The sequence below is a fragment of the Bactrocera dorsalis genome, chromosome 5 (genome assembly GCF_023373825.1).
Source record: "Bactrocera dorsalis isolate Fly_Bdor chromosome 5, ASM2337382v1, whole genome shotgun sequence".
Taxonomy (NCBI): domain Eukaryota; kingdom Metazoa; phylum Arthropoda; class Insecta; order Diptera; family Tephritidae; genus Bactrocera; species Bactrocera dorsalis.
In genome coordinates, this window is record NC_064307.1 from 24606502 (window position 1) to 24625926 (window position 19425).

Consider the following 19425-nt stretch of genomic DNA (forward strand, 5'->3'; position numbering starts at 1 on the left):
GTTCGGGTTATTTGTTACCTTAAAGTATAACCTACATAATTTGTAGCATATATGGCTATAGCATAAATATTAGGGTGAAAAAAAAAACAAAAAAAAATATTTTTTTTTGAAATTTTTTTTTGAAAAAAAAAAACAAAATTTTTTTCGCTTAATACTCTGGAAAATAGGTTCCTAGACACCTCTATGAATGTCTCTCCGAATATAAACTCTTAATTCTAACTGTAAGGTCTTCCGCCTTACAGTTTTCTTTATTATCAGTTAAAAAAATTCAAAACTCGCTTCAAACTATTTGAAAAAATATCTCTTTTCATAATTTTTATAGAAAATTGAATGCTTTACAAAATGGCAGCTCACAATTTTTTCATAAACCGAAAAATTTAGAAGATTTTAATATTAAAGTGTGATTAGTTTAAGACAATTCATCACTTAAAATGCAAAATAACGTAACATCACTTTTCATAAGTGTACAGGCGGAGGAAAAGCGAAAATTGAAATTGAAAGCAGTCATACTGAGAAAAAATTTGGGTATTGGTTATATAAAATATTGGTTATTTATTAACAAAATTTGAGTTTTGGTTATAAAATGGTTCTTATATCTGCCTAAGGATTTTCGATTTTTTTTTTTACTTACGTTGTTTTTCATTTTAGGTGACGAAATATTTTATTTTGATGATGATGATGAAAAAATTATTGCGAATCGCACTCATAGTTTTGGAAAAAAAGTATTCCGCTCTACAAGATGGTCTTTAAACTTTGACTAGTACTACGATTGTTATCTGAGCTCATCTATAATAAAAAAAAAAATTAATTTTTTTTGGTTTTTGGATTTTAGAAAAATTTGAGCAAAAAATCCTCCACACCACCATATACCATTTTTTCGAAGGTCCGTCTGAAGATCGGCTACCGTATCAAGGGAACCAAATTTTTTCAAAATGAATAACCGTTTATTAAAGTACATAAAATTCTCAAAATGCACATTAATTTTATTTATTTACTATATGAAATGGCTCTGAAAAATATCACAAAAAGGCCTTAAGTCAACTTAAGCTGCTTTCACATGATACGCAGATATATACATAACTGCAACGGAATATGTTGGATGTGTGTACGGCTAAAAGCCTTAAATAGTCAAAAAATTTGCTTACGTAAGCAAAATTAAATAAAAATATAAAATGAAAAAAACTTTCATTGAAGTGAGAAATAAAATAGCGTCAACAAACAGGTCTTTATCAATGAAAGAAATTAGGTGATAAAATTAGATAGCATACTGTCGTGCTAGTAATAATCAGGCAAATATAGAATGTGTAGTTATTTTTAAACATTTTTTGCGAACTTTTATATTTTTATTGCTTTTGTTTGCGTTTGTGATTTCACAAAATCACGAAATGTAAATAACAAGTCTAGTGAAGGTGCAACAGCAGCAAACGTACAACAAACGTTGTGGTACTCACACTTACTTTTTGGACTAATTTTTAAGTTTTTTTAATAATTTTAATTTTTTTTTAATATTTTTAATTTTTTTAGTTTTGATTGTATTTTTTTAATAATTTTTTTTATATTTTTTTAATAATTATAATTGTTTTCAGTACTTTTCAATTTATTTTGTTAATAATTTTAATTTTTTTTTTTGATAATTTCTGTTTCCAATGTTTGATTTTATTTATTTCAATAATTTTTATTTGCTATTTTTTTTTAATTATTATTTTTTTTTAGCAATTTTTATAATTTTTTAATTTAATTCATTTTTTTAATTAAATTAATTTTTTTTTTTTATAATTTTTTAACAACTTTTATTATTATTTTTAATTTAATTTAATTTTTTGAACTATATAACTTTTTTCCAATCATATATTACCAATACTAATTTATTACTTTATGGATGTTATCAAATTGAACGTCTTTTAAAAGCCTATAAAATGATATATGGCATATCCATATCAATTTAATTGGAAACTAATAATATTTACTACCGCTTCAATCAATAAGTTACCGTTACACATTAAAAGTAATTATGAAAAAAAAAATATTATGAAAGCAGGAAAAAATCTAAAAAGCAAAAAGGCACATTGACTGATTGCCAATTTTAAGCGGGTATATAAGCACTTTTTGTCAATTCTCAACGCACACCAAAACAAAAAATAAAAAGTAAATCTCCGGGAATAATTAAACTTTAAAACAGTAAACGTAGGAATTTGTTCTGCGTGGTTTAGATGTGGATTAAGTTTTTTGATTAATAGTCTGTAAGTGTCCAAAATAAGACAGAAAATGTTCGCCAGAAGAAGCTCCAATTTCGGAACGTAAATGTAACTTTCCGGCTTTCACCGAACTCAAATAGAAAAATATTGAATTTCATTCAGAAACTGTCCAAACGACGCAATCCCTAAAATCTCAAGACGCGATAGGAAACTGACGTACTGGTACTCAAATTCAGCGCGCTGCCAAAAAAGTCAGCCAATTTAACCATGTCGTTATCAAGACTTATGGGAAATACCGGAGGTGCGCTTGCAAGTAGGAATAGAAGAAAACTGCTCATGAATACACAGTCAATGCCATTAGTGATAGCATAAAGGGTTTGGCAGAGCAGAGAACAGCAACTGAGTGCCTTTCCATTGGAATTCGAGAGCTAGAGATAAGCGACGTATGGAATTGATATGCTAGCAAAGCAGAGAAGACACTGTCGTTAGGCATGAAGGACGGATACACATGACCACAAGACAATAGACAAGGAAGCAAGAGAGATCGTAACCAAGATGTGGCACAGTCACCACGATCACAGGTAAGTATTTCCAAAAATACCTGTAAAGCACGGGAAAAGCTGAAAGTTCTGCATGTAATACCTTTTTTATGTGCCGTCTTTGGAATGAGGAACGAAGCATATTAGAATGCAAAATTGGACAACTCAATCCCGAAATTCTAGTTGGAAAAAATATAACCAGCGATAAAAATGGCCAGAAATTGTTCTTGTATGTTTATTATATACGACGCACTAAAAAAGGAACATAAACGCAGATTCTCCGGCCGCAGAGAATGCAAGTCAATAAAAAGTTAACCAACTAGGTAGTTTGATGCCGACTACAAAGCGGTAGATATTCCTGGACTCAAGTAAGGTAAAAATTGACATTTTTTTCATCTTGGAAAGCCTGGCCTGAAGAAATGCGGAAGCGGTCCCGGGTCAAGGGAAAAAATTCCATGATAAAAAGGGGAATATTTTAGTAGGTATACCACTCCCGCAGGATGACGATCTCTATATGCTGCGAAGGCATGACAAATTTCCAATAAAAAACAAGACTTCTTCGACTTCATTCTTACTAAATTATAAAGCATAAATTTGCAGTAAGAAGCAGAAATCATCTTTAGAACTATAGACTGGTTTTGAGCCACATCGGTTATGAGCGGTCTTAAAATCGAGATAGGCTTCCAAATATTAAATAGAAGATTACATTCACATGTGAGATGTGAATTAGTTCAGCTATTTATTAGACGTAGACGTCACGTAGAGGTCGTCTAAGACGTAAACTGCAGCATCTTATAATTTATGGACATAATAACAACGTGACACAGACACTTTTCTGATATGAAGGCGTATTTTTGCTTGTGATACATCTGATAATCAAATATTCGTGATAAGCTGCAACTGGAAACGAGATGGGTATATGAGGATGTGGCAGGCTGATAACATTAGATCTCTTTAGAAACACCAGTTGTGGTGGGAGAGGAGATATGTGCGAGGGGAATTCTTATTAATTATATTTATCTGTAGCGGTTACTTTTCCGGGTTAGGAAAAAGATAATTTGAGTTGATAGAGGTAAAAAAATACGATTATCAATTCTGTACTTCGAAATTTGTTTGTTGAAAATTCTAGAAGATGTCTTATATATTATGCGAGATAGGTTTGAAGCAGACTTGCACAGATATTTGGGAGAACAAAAGTCCATGCCGACTTTGTTTCATTCAAACTGACCAAAAACAACGACGAGTTGATGATTTGGAGCAGTGTTAGGAGATGTTCAAGCGCAATAAACCCGAGTTTTTGGACCGATATGTGACAATGGATGAAACATGGCTCCATCCTTTCACTCCGAAGTCCAGTTACACAAGCTAATTTTGAGTTCACTTTGGGTTATGTTGTTTCTCATTTCCGATCGGAAAAACATTTTTTTTTTTGAAAAACATGATTTTGAAGTTATTCAAAATTTATTGGAAGCCCATAACAAACTAAACGGTAATTTGAATTAAAATATGAATATTACAAAATATACTGTACCCCGATCTCTAATTTCTAATCAAACGAAATGGAATTCTTTGCCAGCAATTGAATACTGTGAATATTTTAGATCGTTTTTGAAAAACTTGCATTCACAATAATCTCCATTCATTCAGAATTTTGGAAAGAAAAACACAGTATTTATTTTTAGATATTTAGAAGTGCAACTACAAAACTTTGAGTGGGCAAAGTTAAGTAAGAAAACTGAAGGAATCAACAGCTGTCTAAAATGATCTTCAATTGAACACGAAATAATATTAGCGCTGCAACAATTCGATTTATTAAAGCACACACAAGTGTTTTCCAATTCAAAAACGTTTTCGAAAATCAAAGCACACACAATTTAATACCCACACATTCTACAGTATGGAGATGGGAGACATTTCTTATCAGCAAATCTGCAGCGCACGCACCGTGCAGTCCGATCAGAAGGGCTTCTTCAACGAATTCTTTTTGGAGGTGAAAGAAGGTTGCAGTGACAAGTGGTTGAAGCATTATTTCAGCCAATTGAAATCGAACGAGGCGCGTATATTGTCGATCTTTAGCGATCGTGAGGTATGTGATACGGTCTTGGGTGTATTGGAAAATGTCGCACCGGTCTATAAAGGCAAAGATGGACTGTTTTCGGTGCAACGACGCGCACAGGCAGATAAATTCAATTTGTTGGGCGATTTTAAACAAGCCTTGGCACTTGCCAATTTGGCCGTCATGCGTGCACCGGCGAAAGGTGAGTGGGAGAGTGCTTTCTTTTATGTACCTCTGAAGTCTTAGAGTTATTTCTTTCCTCTCTATGCATTTGCAGATGTGGATATGGCTGTGGATAACGGTCTCAGTTTGGCTATGGCCTATCGCTCTCGTGCCGCAATTCTTATTAATTTGGGTAATGGTCAGGCTGCGATGAGTGATCTTAAACTAGCCGCAAACTATGGTTTGGAGCTGAAGGAGAACGTCGATTATTATATCAAATTAGCGAAAGCTTATGCTTGTAAGTGTGACAAATTGATTTTCGATTCATAGAAGCGGCTATGCTTTGAGCTTAAGCTATCCAATTACTAAACTCAATAAAACCCCAAATAATCATAAAAACTTTAATTAATAACATTCTTATCCCTTCCAGTAATGGGTGAAACTGCGCGCTCGGAAATATCTTTAAAAATTGCCGAAAAACTCTCTGGTAATAATATTGCCTTAAGAGACGCCTTCGGCAAGGAACTGTCACTTATAAAACCCAGCGAAAAGATTGAATCGGCCGTGGCACCTCCTCTGGCGAGTGGTGAAAATCCCAACTTACGTGGTGCTTCTAATTTAGTAAAGTTAGCGGAGACTAAAGAGAGAGGCCGTTTCATGGTTGCTGGTGATCATTTGAAGACTGGTGACGTTGTGCTCTGCGAGAATCCAGTTGCCGCATGTTTATCGCCTAATTATTATGGCAGTCATTGTCATCATTGTTTCGAGAGGTATGTACGAGTTGAAGATTTATTATTAAGTATTTTTATATACTTGTAATAATGTAGTTCAAAGAAGCTCACAACTGGAGACCATTCTATTTGAAGCTTTCGGCATTATATCGTTGAAAGTACTGTTACCCTGTGAATAGTCTTCAAATGCTGCGAGGTTTCAATACCTTTTGAGATTTAGACAGGAATAAGTTCAGCTCACCACTTCGAACTCAATTTTCCTGCAGAGTCGAATAAGTTAGGGAGAGACTACTTCATCTGAATACTTCGAACGCGGTTTACTCGTTTTTCTTGTCTAACTTTTAGACGGTTAGACTGCAGAAGTAGGCGTCAATGAATCGAAGTCTTTCAAAGCAAGATAATAACATAGCGAATAGTGTTGTGGATCCGGTTCAACAATGCCATGCCTCTACCATACTGGAACGTCTTGAAATTGCAGTTCTCTTACAAAACCTTCTCAAAAAACCAGAAAGGAAATTTAGGAAATTCTGATACATAAATGCAATTGGAAATTATACTCTAGACCACTTTCTCTCACTTTACCTCGATACTTTAGGCAGATAAAATAACCCCTAAACTCAAGTTCTCACCAAATATTATTGTTTTGTTATAACACATTGTAATCTCTCAAGGCTTTTTCTTCTTATTTTGGCAATAAAAAATGGTTAGTTAACAGTTATCGTATTGGACGATCGAATAAAAACTAGTTATAAGCATTTATTAAATACATAAAAATATATAACACATTTGGCCAAGCAAATATTGTATATTATATATAAATATCAATGAATTATATATATGTCTATAAACCTTTACCATCTTTACGTAAAAATATTTACGTAAATTAATGCTACATTTTCTACAAATTGAAATGCATTAGCACTAAAAGTCTACATTTGCAGGTTAATTACTCCAGTGCCATGTGTTAATTGCTCTGGAATCGCTTTCTGCTCTGCGCAATGCATGGGAGAAGCATGTGACAGTTATCATCGCTTTGAATGCCACTTTATGGATCTTTTCATAGGTAATGTAAATCACGTTTATATTTTCGCATTAGAGTTATACAATTAAGTAGCTCATTAAGCCAATTAACAAGGTTTGAAAAAAAAATGTGTTAAATACTTACACTAAAGAGAATACTACGTTGCTACGAAACGCGTTAATGCCCTGGAATACAATGTAGCTCATAATCGCAGATCAATGGTATATGATGATCGGTCATGATTTTTGAAGAGCTGTGACTTTTTTTCAACTTCCCCGAATTTTCTTGGTTAAATAAAGCTTAAAATGCCACCTTTTCAGCACTATATGATATGACACAATGTGATTGGTAGCACTAGAGATATACGACTGCAAAATATACGAAAAGACTTTTTCGACTACCTATACTATAAATATAAATTAATCATGCTCCGATTGTCGGCGGAAGAAGGCACGATATCTCCAAGCAATATACACATGTTCCATCTACAGCTCTATCGATGCAAAAAATATGTTATTTTTTTCTACGTATTTTTTGGTATACTGTATTTTCCAAAAGCCTATCGTTCAGTGTTTCTTTATGAGGGAACTAAATACCCCTTAAGCAAACAATCGTGAAACCCAGTAATCATAAAAAACTAATTCTGATCCGAAATGGAACTATACTAGCATTGTTATCAAATCTCCGAAAAGATGCTCGTCCTTAAATCCTACCTACTATAAGGCAAGACGTTCTGAAACTGAAAGTAGTTAGACGTGGGACTTATACTAGATGTATTCTTCAGTTTTTACTTCAATCTGACAAGGTCTCCTTAGATGTTCGATCCTTTAACGTCTATTGACAGAATCTCTTAGTGAAGACAATCTAACGTAGTACAACAAAGGTCCGTGGAAATGAGAATCGATTGTTCAAATCTAATAATTGTAAGCCAGTACTACTCAAGTCTTGCTCGAAAATTACCGTTTTCGAATATATTACACATAATTGTAGGGACTTTTCTCTGATTTACCATCGACTTCAAAGATTCTGAATATCTCTTAGTCAGGAGAAGTTTGATTAGTAAACTAGTTTCTGTCCCCTCCAAAATCCAATCGGTCGCAGAAATGTTATTTTTATGTATTATTATGTGACCAAGTACTTTCTATTATTAGGATTAACCACTGCTTTCAAATCACTTGGAATTATTCATAAATATATTTTTGATTTTCACATGGCCATCGTCATGTCGCTTTGGGTTGAACAGGGATTTGACAGTATGCCAAAGTTTGCCCACCACAGCGGAGAGATCGGGGGACTTCTTTTGCTCGGTGGATCTGAAAGGTGTCGCGCTCATTAGTTAAGACTGATGCTCCATCTGGGAAATTAGGTCGTATTACACAAATTTTTCCAGCTGTAATGAAACGAGCAGTAACAGCAGCGATCACTTTACGGAATTGACGTTCGCCAACGATTACGTCCGTAGGAATGAGTAGTGCTGTGAAGGTGCTCTCGGAGAATTCTGTGAAACCGACACAATTATCTTCTGGGAAGTCCACAGTATAAAAGCCGAGGGGTTGAGGTTTTCAATCGAGATTATTATGGCCAGGTGATTTGACGCAAGAGTTAGCAATGAAGTTGTAAAATTATTCGGGTTGAAAAACTGCGTTAAGGTTTTGTAGATATTAGTTAGGTACGAATACGAATTTAAGTTTGACGAAAACGTAGTTTGTAAGTAAATAATCATCCGCGTAAAAGATATTTTCCGAGTTTTGTCAAACCACCTTCATTAAAACCCGTCGGTATCTATAGAGCCAGTGGCAGACGTCTCGTAGTAATTTTTCTCAAGGTTCTGCAGCAAAGTCTCCCCTGAATGCATCTATTATAGTCCAACTTCAGCAAAATATCATTCATCTACAGAAGTAGTCCTTAATTACTACTTCCACAAATATTTTCACAAATTGTTATGCTTTATTAAATAATTTCAACAATGTTATATGTAAGTTTGTTAAAACCGAATCCCTCTTCATTATCTTTCAGGTTCCGGCATGTCGATACTCTGCTACTTGGCCTTACGTGTATTCACACAAGCATCGAGCGTGGAGAGTGCCATCCATGATGCGAACTCAATGTATGAGCATCTTTGTGCGCATATTGAGAGCCGACAAGCCGAAGACTACTTACAACGTTCACTGATGGCCGGCTTCTTATTGCGCTGTTTGCAGAAAGCGCAATACTTTGGACGTCGTAAGAGTGAAGGTGTGAATCCAACTGCTGTTGAGTTGCAAGTTGGTGCCGCACTCCTTGGACTGTTGCAGGTGCTACAATACAACGCGCACGAAGTTTTTGAGACTAAAATAACCGAGGAACACCATTTTGAGGGCTCTAAAGTTGTTTACGTGGGGGCCGCCATCTACGCGACAGGCGCTTATTTCAATCACGAGTGCTGGCCGAGCGTGGCGCGTTACTTTGTTGGAAAGAAACTGGTGTTGACAACCATAAAGCCACATCAGCCGAACGAAGTGATAGCTGAGAACTACGGGCCGATTTTCACCAAAACAAATTTGAAAGAGCGCCAAAGATCACTGCGTGGACGCTACCTGTTCGATTGTAAATGTATGGCTTGTCAAGAGAATTGGCCAACAATACAGAAAATCGATAAACAAGTTCGTTTCCGTTGTCTCACTGCAAATTGCCCAAATGTTTTGAAGTTCCCGAAGGATATATCCAAAGAGGTGCGCTGTGCGCGTTGCCGAAAAAATGTTTCGCTGAAAACTAGTGTAGCGAAGATGATTCAAATAGAGGAGCTTTATCGGAAAGCCGCTGAGGACATGCACAAGCAAAACATACCGCAAGCAATTGAGCAATTTAAAGAAGGTATTGAAATGTTTTTCGAAATAGCAGTTTTGCCCCACAAGGACACAATTATAGCTCAGCATTCGTTGATCAAGTGTTTAGCCGATGGGGGTACCACTTTTAAATAGTTGAAAATAAAGTGTAAGAAATATTTATTTTTTCAAAAGCCTTTGAGAAATAATAATATTTTAAATAAATTTATTAGAAGACATGAAATTGTGTTACATATGATGTCCTTCCTTCTTTTTAAGCCGAAAGAACAGACAGTTACTTTAAATGTCATGCGTACGAGAATCAGATTTGTATCCAGCAACAACCAGCTGCAAATACCTCCTTGAGAAGAAGAGCTCAAGTAACTGCGAGACTCCTACTTATCCAGAATAGACCTTGACATATCAAATATATATCCATCGTGCAATGAGTCTCCGTATGGCACTAGCTAACTCTTTGCATGTCGTCCTAACCTTACTCATCTGACACCCTTTTCCCTTTGGTTCGACCACGTCAAAGGATGACGTCGATGACAACTCGTACGCCTACCAACAACTTATTTAATCCTTATCATCCCCAAGGGGATTAAATACTCATTACAACAACAACAACTTCCTTGAACAGAACCGCGTTTCAGAAGGATTTAAATATAACAATGTTTTATCAAATGAAACCACATAACTTTCTGTAAACTGGTACCTATTTTGAAACTTTTCTGTAAACCGAAAATTGAGTTCACACAACCGGATCGAACCTAAAAGATATCAGTCCTCAAACTAATTAGGAAATGTTTTCTGAACAACAACTGCATTCAATTTTTATAAAAAGTATTTAAAAATTAATTTGGATGAAAAGGCTTATTTCATTTAATATAATTAATATTCGCAATATTTACATACATTGTTTCGTACAACAAGGGTTAAATGAAAACGAACGAATGATAAATTGTTCGTTCGCGAATATTCACAAATACAATTATTTCAGTTGCAGCTGGCAACACCAGAATATCATATGGGATTTGTTTATTTGCATTCGCGCGAAGTAAATGTGAAATTCGTAAAAACTTATTTGAACCTTTAAAAGGCTTTTTATTGAAATAATAAGGTTTGAAAATGATAAAACGACCACAAAGTGGTGAAACCGAGGAGGATATATTGCGGATGCAAAATGAGTTTTTATCGCAACGGGCGAAAAATCCAAAACTCCAACCGGCAGCGCAGTTCGTTAAAGTGCCAAAAGGTATACATACATTAATTTAAATGAAAGTCTTTATTCATATTTATTAAATATTTTATTACATATAGAAACCAAAAAATCGTTGTTTGTAAGGAGCCGCCAGAAGCCAAGTGAAAATAGTGCTAATGACAATGCAGAGCAAAAGCTTAATAGCGCAGCGTCAGTTCCGACAGTCAAGCAGGAAATCTTAGGAGAAATACAAGAGAAGATTGTTGGAAATTTGGACACAAGCAATGTAGAAAAGTTTAGTGAGATAGTGCTTGGAGATATTGTAGAGAAAAAATTCGATGCACCAATGGTAAATGACGGTATGGAAGTTGAAGAAAATATCGGGTTTCCAACAATCAAATTAACCACATTGGAAGTGAGTGAAAAGATATATCAAAATAAGCTCAAGTTTTTTATGACGAATTTCAATGAATTTCTAGAACTCTACAAAATCTGGCAAAAGTATATTTGCATCTGGTGGTCTAAGTAAGAAGCAGCTCATGAAAAGCCACGTACCGGCAACCTCAGAGGATTTGACCAAAATGTATGGTAACGAAAGTGTGATAGTCAGCAATTCTACAATTGCTGCAGAAGTGCATAAAGAAAACTTAGATGTTTTGAGCAAAATGAATAGAGATGACATCTTAGCAGAAAGAGAGAAACTTTTGAATTCGATAGGTAAATGCTTAAATCAAATATTTTTACCTTGAAGCTTTTTTATACGATATTAATCTATTTATATACATTTAACGACTTTAGACCCCACTTTGTTGGAATTGCTGAAAAAGAGACGTCAAGAAAAATCAATCCAAGCGCTTCCTTCAAGCTCTATAAGCACTACTACTAACACCAAACCTTCTGAAAAGTTTGAGAAACAAGAACCTATGGATGTAAGTTCCGTTATAACACCTAGCAATGCGGCATATGATATATTACAACAAAGTGAAGCGGAAAACTGGGTACACTTCGATGTAGTTGAGACTGATAAGCTTAAATGGATGCGTGATATCGGAGAAAGTACGGCGATTGTGAAGCCGGGTGAACAATTTGAGGCGCGTTTCGACTGGAAGGGTGTACTACTGCCATACTCGGTTGAAAATATATCCACCACAGAAGTGGTACCTGCTAGTAATTCTCCCACAAAAGATGATAGAGAACTTTATCTGCACGGAGATGAGCCTCATAGACCCGGTTACACGCTGCAAGAACTTTTTCGCTTGGCACGGTTTGTAATTATTTTTATTGGTTCGAATTTTCATCTAATTATGCTTTATATTCGTAAATAAAATTCTATCTAGCTCGAATATTATGCAACAACGCATATCGGCATTCGGTGCGATTGGTGGCATTCTAAGCATATACAACCAAGGCTTCTATGACGGTGTCTTAGAGTTGCCAATTTCGAAAATATTCTTCTTACTGCGTCTCGGACTTGATGATAATACGCCAGCCGTGCTGGAGGTCGTGTCAAGAGCGCTAGCTTTTCTCTTTTACAACGAGGCAGATGAGGTATTTATGATTTTGTATTAGATTTTAGGGAATCATCACTTATATTTATTTATCTGTTTTTATAGACTTTACTGGATTTCATTTTCGAAAATCCAGGCTGTCATTGGCAACCCAGTTTGGAGTCAGCCGACATGAGTACTGATATTAAAGATCTGAATGCGTTAGAAAATTTACAAAAACAAATGCAACAATTACAAATGCACGACGAAAGCAATCGTTCCATGTTTCGTAGTGACTTCGAAGAGCAGGAAAATGAGAGTAAAACTTCCATGAGCGATTTTCAATTAGCGGAAACTAATCTCATTGAGTGCCTGCTGCGCACAAATATTCTGCAGCGCATCTAGTAAGTGTTTAGTCTAGTGAAAATAAATTTAGTGAACTAATATTTTGTTATTAGTTTTATTTTGAGCGCTGTCAAGCCGGAAAATAGCACAGTTACGTCGTGTCTAAAACTGCTCATACGCTTGGCGCGCACAAACAAGGACATCTCAGGAAAAATTGTCGCCAATAACGAGCTAATGCAGTGTCTCTTCGCGCATTTCTTGCCAGACTTGGCGCACTCGGGTTAGTAATGCTTGTATACTGTGTGTGTAACGAAATAAAGTATTTAAAATTTTGTTTGTTTTGTTTTTTTCATAGAAGCAAACTTGTCTACGCCGCAATTTTATTATCAACCACAATTCTTATGCCTTAAACTCGTGCGTATTTTAATTACACAAAATCTCGGCATCGCCGTGCGTTTGATGAATATGCAGCTGTCGGAAATACTGATCAACTATTTGTCGTACCGCAGCGATATTAAAGTAGTTAAATATAATTTTTTTTATATATTTACAATTATTTAATGCTATATATTTTATATATTACTTTTTAGGATGCCATGATTAAGGTGCAAATTGAGAGCTTGCGCATTGTGCGTTGCCTGCTGCTGCTGCGTATTGACGATTCGCTTTACAGGTGCGCTTAATTTTTAATACATCCGTTTTACTATTTACGTATTTATTTATTTATTTATTTTCATTTGCAAAATCAATCCGCGAATGTTGAAAACAACATTTTTGATATGATTGGCTCTTTTTTTATATAACACTCTATTGTTAAAAATGCCGTTTCGCAGCCATCCGCGCCACCTGTTTAAAATAGCGTTTTGATAATATTTTCTTAAATTGCATATAAATACAATTTTACATACTTTTTGTGCCACATGTTGTGTGCAACTGTTCGATTATCGGCACAAAATCGGGTGGCATTATTTCAATGAGATTATCCAAGTGCACGATGTTGTCATCATCAATCTAAAAATTTAGTATAGTTTTTAGTAGGCAAATTAATATAGATTTTAGATGAATTCATTTTGTTTTTCGTCTTAATTATTTCTTAAAATTAATTGTATATGATTTTTTTTTATTTATTTACGTTTTTTGATTTTATTTTAATTTTTTTTTTCATATATTAATAATAATTAATTTTTATTTTATTATTCTTATTTTTTAAATTTTTTTTCTTCTTAATTATTATTTTTTAATTAATTTTATACATCTTTTATTTATATATTAAAGTATTCTTAATTTTATTTACATTTTTTTCATTAAATATTAATTATTATGTTTATTTTATTATTGGTATTTTTTATATTTTGTTTGTTTTTTATCTTAATTATTTTATAAAATTAATTTTATATAATTTTTTATTTATTTAAGATTTCTAAATTTTATTTTACATTTTTTTTTTCATTAAATAGTAATTATTATAACTTTCTATTTTATTATTATTCTCTTTTATGTTAATGAATTGGTTTTTGTTTTAATTTTTTAATGAACTTTTTTTTGTTTTAATTTTTAAATTTAATTTCTTTTGTTTTAATTTAATAATAATTATTATTTTTTTAATCAATTTATTATGATTTTTATTTTTTTCACTTATTTTGTCTTTATTTATTTTACACTTCTCTCTCTTACCAATCCAATTTTGTCCAGCACACAATGCATGAAACACTTTAAATTTTGATTGTTGGGCAATTCTCCCGTCGCCCTGATATCCTTAAATAAATCTGTAAAAAATATTTTATAGACTTTCTTCTTAAACAATATTTATCTACAAACCTTCGCTGGCACCAGATTCCTTTATGCATATATTAGTCAATTTCTTTACACCTGATACCATATGTTTGGGCACCTCCAGCTATTGTTTATCGGCAGTAATTACAAGAAATAGTTTAAAAAATATATTACAAATATTTTAAACTGTTACTCACAGTGGTCACTCCTGTGTAGAATGTGTATTGATAAATAATTACGAGAAATACAAACTGTTTGGTGTTCATTGTGCAGTTTTTAAATTACAAAGAAATGTGCTGAATTCCGTAACATGTGCTTATATACTCCAACAACTCCTAAATAATCATGTACTCCTTATATAATAATTTTGTTGTGTTTTCCGCTTATGACAAGCGCAGCCGTTTGGACTCCGCCTTCTATAATATGTTGCAGTGGCATTGCAATTACTTAAAGTTCGAGTTGGGCGGTCCGTATTTGCTGCGACAACACGCTTCGGCTTTATTGATGGCAATTAGCAGTGAGCCCTGCAGTGCGAAGTCAAATCATATGTTGAGCGAAATGCTTAATAAATGCTGTTCCGCCTGGTTTTATCGTGCGACACGAAGCGATGTTACCGAGGTAAAGTTGACATTGTATAACATTTTATCACATTTTTATTTTATTGAAAAATTAGTTATTTTTCAAATTCACTTAATATTAAAATTTAAAATACAAACATTTTTTAATTAATAATTATAATTTTCTTTCCAATTTGAATTTTTTAATTAAAAAAAAAATTAAATTATAAAATGATTTTAAAAATCTTTTTAGTCAAAAATTATTTATAAAAAATTAATTAAAAATTAATAAGGTTAATAATTATATAAAAATGTGTGCACTTTGATTTTGAAAAGAAAAAATTACAACAATAACAAAGAAAAAATTATAAAATGATAATAAACTGATTTTAAAAAACTATTTAGTCAAAAATTATTTAAAAAAAATTAATTATAAATTACTTATTAATCATATTAAAATAAATATATTTCTAATTTGTATTTTTCTTAAATGCTCTTTTTTATTTTTTATTTATTTGTTTTTTATAAGTTTTTTAGATTATTTTTTTGAATACAGTTTTTTAAATTAAATTTTGTCTAAATATTTTTTTTTATTACTTTTATTATTGCAATTAATTTGTTATTATTGGTTTTTTTTATTAATTTTTTTTTTTCAAAATCAAAGTACACACATTTTTGTATTTTAAAAATTAATTCTAATTTGTATTTAAAAAAAAATTCATTGTTTTTTTATTTATTATTTTTTGATGATTTTTTTACATTCATTGTTTTAGATTATTTTTTTTAATAAAGTTTTTTTTATTATTATGTTAAAAATATAAAATAAAAAGAAATTTATAAATAAATTTTAACTTAAAAATTTTTTTTTAATTAATTTTTGACTAAATAATTTTTTAGATATTTTATTTTTAAATTCAATTTTATTTCAACATTTAAAATACAAACATTTTATTATAATTAATAATTATAATTTGATTTTTTTAATTAGATTTTTTATTGTAATTTTTTAATTTGTTATTATTATTATTTTTTTCAAAATCGAAGCATACATTTTTAATATTTTAAAATTAATTAATTTTTAATTTTTATTTTTCTTAAACACATTTTTCTTTTATTATTTTTTTGATTACGTTTTTTTACATTTTTTTTTTGAATTGTGTGTTTTTAGTAAAGTTTTTTTTGATTACTTTTTATACTTCTTTTGGATTAATTTTATTAATTTTTTTTATTTATTTTTGTTTCAATTAATTTATTTTTTCAAAATCAAAGTACGCACATATTTTATATTTTAAAATTAATTTAATATTTAATCTTTCAATTTGTAATTTTTAAATAAATTTTTTTCAATATTTTTTTATTAATTTTTTTGCATTATTATTTTAGATTATTTTTTCATTAAAGTTTTTTATATATATATTTTTTTTAAATTTATATTTAATTAATTTATCAATATGTACTAATTAATTAATTTTTTTCTAATTAATTTTTTATTATTACCATTTCAATCTAATTATTATTTTATTATTATTATTTAAATTTAATTTTTTTTATCATTATTTAAATTTAATTATTTTTTTATTATTTTTTCTAATTAGTTTTTTATTATTAAGTTTTTTCAATTAATATTTTTTTAATTACAATTTTTCAATTTAATTCTCATAACTTTTTTTCAGTTCTCCCAAACAACTCTTCTCAGCGCCTGCCTACATGTCGCTAATTGGCAAATACAACGCGATGAATATAAATATTTTAACGAATTTATTACGAAATATTTGCGTGATTTTTTACTTTCCGCATCGTTTAGGAAATGTGTCAAACAACTAATGTAAGTACCAAAAAATTATATATTCATTTATTTCATTGCTTAAATACACATTATTCCATGCAAATAGCACCTCCTCTGTAATTTTACGCAAATCAGGCGATCGCCGTTATGTGCATACACCGTTACCTAATGTGGGCGCAGTGCTGCTGCATGAGGACGGTCCCCAGTTGATTATACCGCAAGCATATAGCGTTTTTCTACTAAACACCCTGTGGTCTCACATCGAATTACAAATGTCGCGAAGTCATGTTGCAGTCCATAAGCCACTATTAGATGCTTTAATGACGCCACCAATAGCGAAGACTTTTGTACAATATCTCACTTTGCTCTCCAACAATTTGAATCATTATTTATGCAGCAACTTCTACACGAAAATCGAAGTGCAGTTCGTTTATAAGTTGCTGGGTTGCAGTGAATTGCTGCAGCACTTCAACTCCTCGCAAATACTACAACTCGTCTATAATTATTTGTGTGGTCTCGGCGCCGAGCATATACTGGAGATAGAGCAACTCTTTGAACGCATAATATTCAATACGCAGTATTTAAATGTGTCTGAGTCGGCGTTAAGCAAATGGGAGGAGATTTTTGTCGGCTTGGCGCAGTCGCACTACATTGTTGTGGTGAGTTTTTTGGCGCTTCACATTTATTTAACAAACAAAATAATTTCCTTACTCCCTCAGGAACCTTCGAATTTGAGCTTGACTAAGTCATCACACACTAGCGCTATTTTAACGCGTGATTGGCCTTACTTTTTCTTCAAAATCATATTGCAAAACTTCATCGATAATGCGCCACAAAAGATAACGGTTGATTTCTCTGGTAAACTATTGCAAATAGTTATTTATATCACAATGGATTTTTTATAAATTATTTCTTCATCTGTTTAGAACGTGATATTTTGGAAATGACGCTCACACTCGTCACTGAGTTGGAGGATTCGAGTTCGAATTTGAAAATTGTAACGCCAACCGAGGAACTTATGTATGCTATGACTGCGTTTATGGGCCCAGAAAGTGAATTTCTGAATGAGGAAATACGCCCGTTGCTGCGTAAACATTTGCTGCGCTTTTATGACAAATATCAGAATTATACATTCGATTTGGATAAGGCGGTCATAGGTAAGCATTTGATGTGGCAAATTTTGTGGACTAAAGCTGTGTGCAATTCCAATAACCAATGTATTAACGCCATGTATACACCATTATTGCATAGATCTCTCGCTGATGAGTACTAATACACCTGATGTAACGGTAAATTAGTGACGCACATCGGTGTTATCTCTTCGTTTAACCGTTTTCTAATACTCAGTCCAAATAACCTCAAAAGTATTGTGTTTTTTAATAAGCGTCCCTCTTCAGTCACTAGCAAACCCTTGATCCGTAAATATGTTATTATTATTCGTCTTGTTTTTTTTTGTTTTTCTAGTAATAAATGAGAGGATTTTATACTATAGCAAATTATTTAACTCTGAGGATATTGATAGGCTTCTAGTATTAATATATACACAGCCTTAGAAATAAAAATACAACTCTGCTATTATTTTACAACAATTTAATTGCATTTCTTGCAGGCAAGTGCAAGTTCGAGAGTTTATACTCCTTGTTCGTCGATCACTTTCAAGCCACCAGCTACGGCGATGAATTGTTCGGTTCCTTAGTACTGGTGCCAATGGCGCAGAAATACGACAGTAAGTGGCGTCGTCGTATGTGGTCGGATTATGCGCCTGCGCTGTGTTATCTGAATTGTGATGAATCGCTGGTAAGTACTTGTCTCTTAGTAGGCTCTAAAATTTTTCCAACTAATATTTACTTGCAGCTCATAAACGGCTTGGTCGCATATTTGGAGCCCGCCGAGCAGGATGAGTCTTTAATCAAAGCCTATGCGCTCATGCTGAATACGAACGAAGTGCGTGTTGGCACTATACCCTACAAAATTGCAAAATATCACCTGGAACATTTTAAAAAGACGACGAAAAATTAAAAATAATTTAATGAAAATATATACTAAAGTAATAATAAAAAAATTTCTATTCATAATATTTATAATACCACATTTAACAATGTGAAAATTTGCTACAAAACCTCGTTAATAGTTATCATTGGCAATGGAATATCATGCATTAACAGTATGGAAATACAAGAAAATACAGCAAATCAGCAAATAAAAATTTGTGAGTTTTCGAAAATACGAATTTTCGAAATTTCGAATTACATGAAAATCCAGCAAATCAGGAATTTCCGTAAAAAAAAGTTTTTGAGTTTTCGAAAATACCAATTTTCGAAATTTCGAACTATAGGAAAACCCAGCAAATCGGCAAAAAGAAAAGTTTCAGATTTTTTTGAAAATACAAATTTTCGAAGTTTCGAAAAACAAGAAAATCCAGCATATCAGTAAAAATAAAGGTTTCTGAGTTTTCGAAAATACCAAATTTCGAAGTTTCGAAACACAAGAAACTCCAGCAATCAGAAATTTCTGTAAAAAAACAAAAAGTTCAGAAATTTCGAAAATACGAATCTTCGAAATTTCGAACATCGTACTACAAAATAAATATGGAAAGCAAAATTGATGTTTATAAAATTTCTTTTAAAAACCAAAAATTTTCGAGTTTTTGAAAATACGAAATTACGAAAATGGAACCAAAAATAAAAGATGGAAAGCAAACAAAGTTATTTATCAATTGTAATGCGTAATCATAGCTGAACAAAGAATTACTGCCATTATGTCGT

At 32.3% G+C, this 19425-nt stretch overlaps 3 protein-coding genes across 3 annotated transcripts; 2 read left to right on the forward strand and 1 right to left on the reverse strand.

Annotated features, from left to right (window-relative positions):
* Positions 1 to 4337: 4337 nt before the first annotated feature.
* On the forward strand, positions 4338 to 9752 carry LOC125778839 (SET and MYND domain-containing protein 4). The gene is made up of 5 exons (XM_049458253.1): positions 4338 to 4992; positions 5068 to 5250; positions 5383 to 5722; positions 6625 to 6746; positions 8721 to 9752. Exons 1-5 carry the CDS (start codon positions 4632 to 4634, stop codon positions 9662 to 9664), a joined length of 1950 nt encoding a protein of 649 aa, XP_049314210.1. The 5' UTR covers positions 4338 to 4631; the 3' UTR covers positions 9665 to 9752.
* Positions 9753 to 10545: 793 nt separating this feature from the next.
* Positions 10546 to 18692, forward strand: LOC105224895 (RNA polymerase II-associated protein 1). Its single transcript, XM_049458261.1, has 16 exons — positions 10546 to 10766; positions 10832 to 11127; positions 11192 to 11429; positions 11511 to 11976; positions 12050 to 12260; positions 12326 to 12603; positions 12658 to 12824; positions 12900 to 13063; positions 13135 to 13217; positions 14716 to 14935; positions 16548 to 16699; positions 16767 to 17319; positions 17380 to 17518; positions 17587 to 17817; positions 18270 to 18457; positions 18515 to 18692. Exons 1-16 carry the CDS (start codon positions 10640 to 10642, stop codon positions 18677 to 18679), a joined length of 3678 nt encoding a protein of 1225 aa, XP_049314218.1. The 5' UTR covers positions 10546 to 10639; the 3' UTR covers positions 18680 to 18692.
* On the reverse strand, positions 13078 to 14937 carry LOC105224894 (general odorant-binding protein 69a). The gene is made up of 5 exons (XM_011203132.4): positions 14515 to 14937; positions 14363 to 14441; positions 14219 to 14310; positions 13453 to 13555; positions 13078 to 13390 (listed from the first exon to the last, which is right to left on the reverse strand). Exons 1-5 carry the CDS (start codon positions 14581 to 14583, stop codon positions 13290 to 13292), a joined length of 444 nt encoding a protein of 147 aa, XP_011201434.2. The 5' UTR covers positions 14584 to 14937; the 3' UTR covers positions 13078 to 13289.
* Positions 18693 to 19425: the final 733 nt, after the last annotated feature.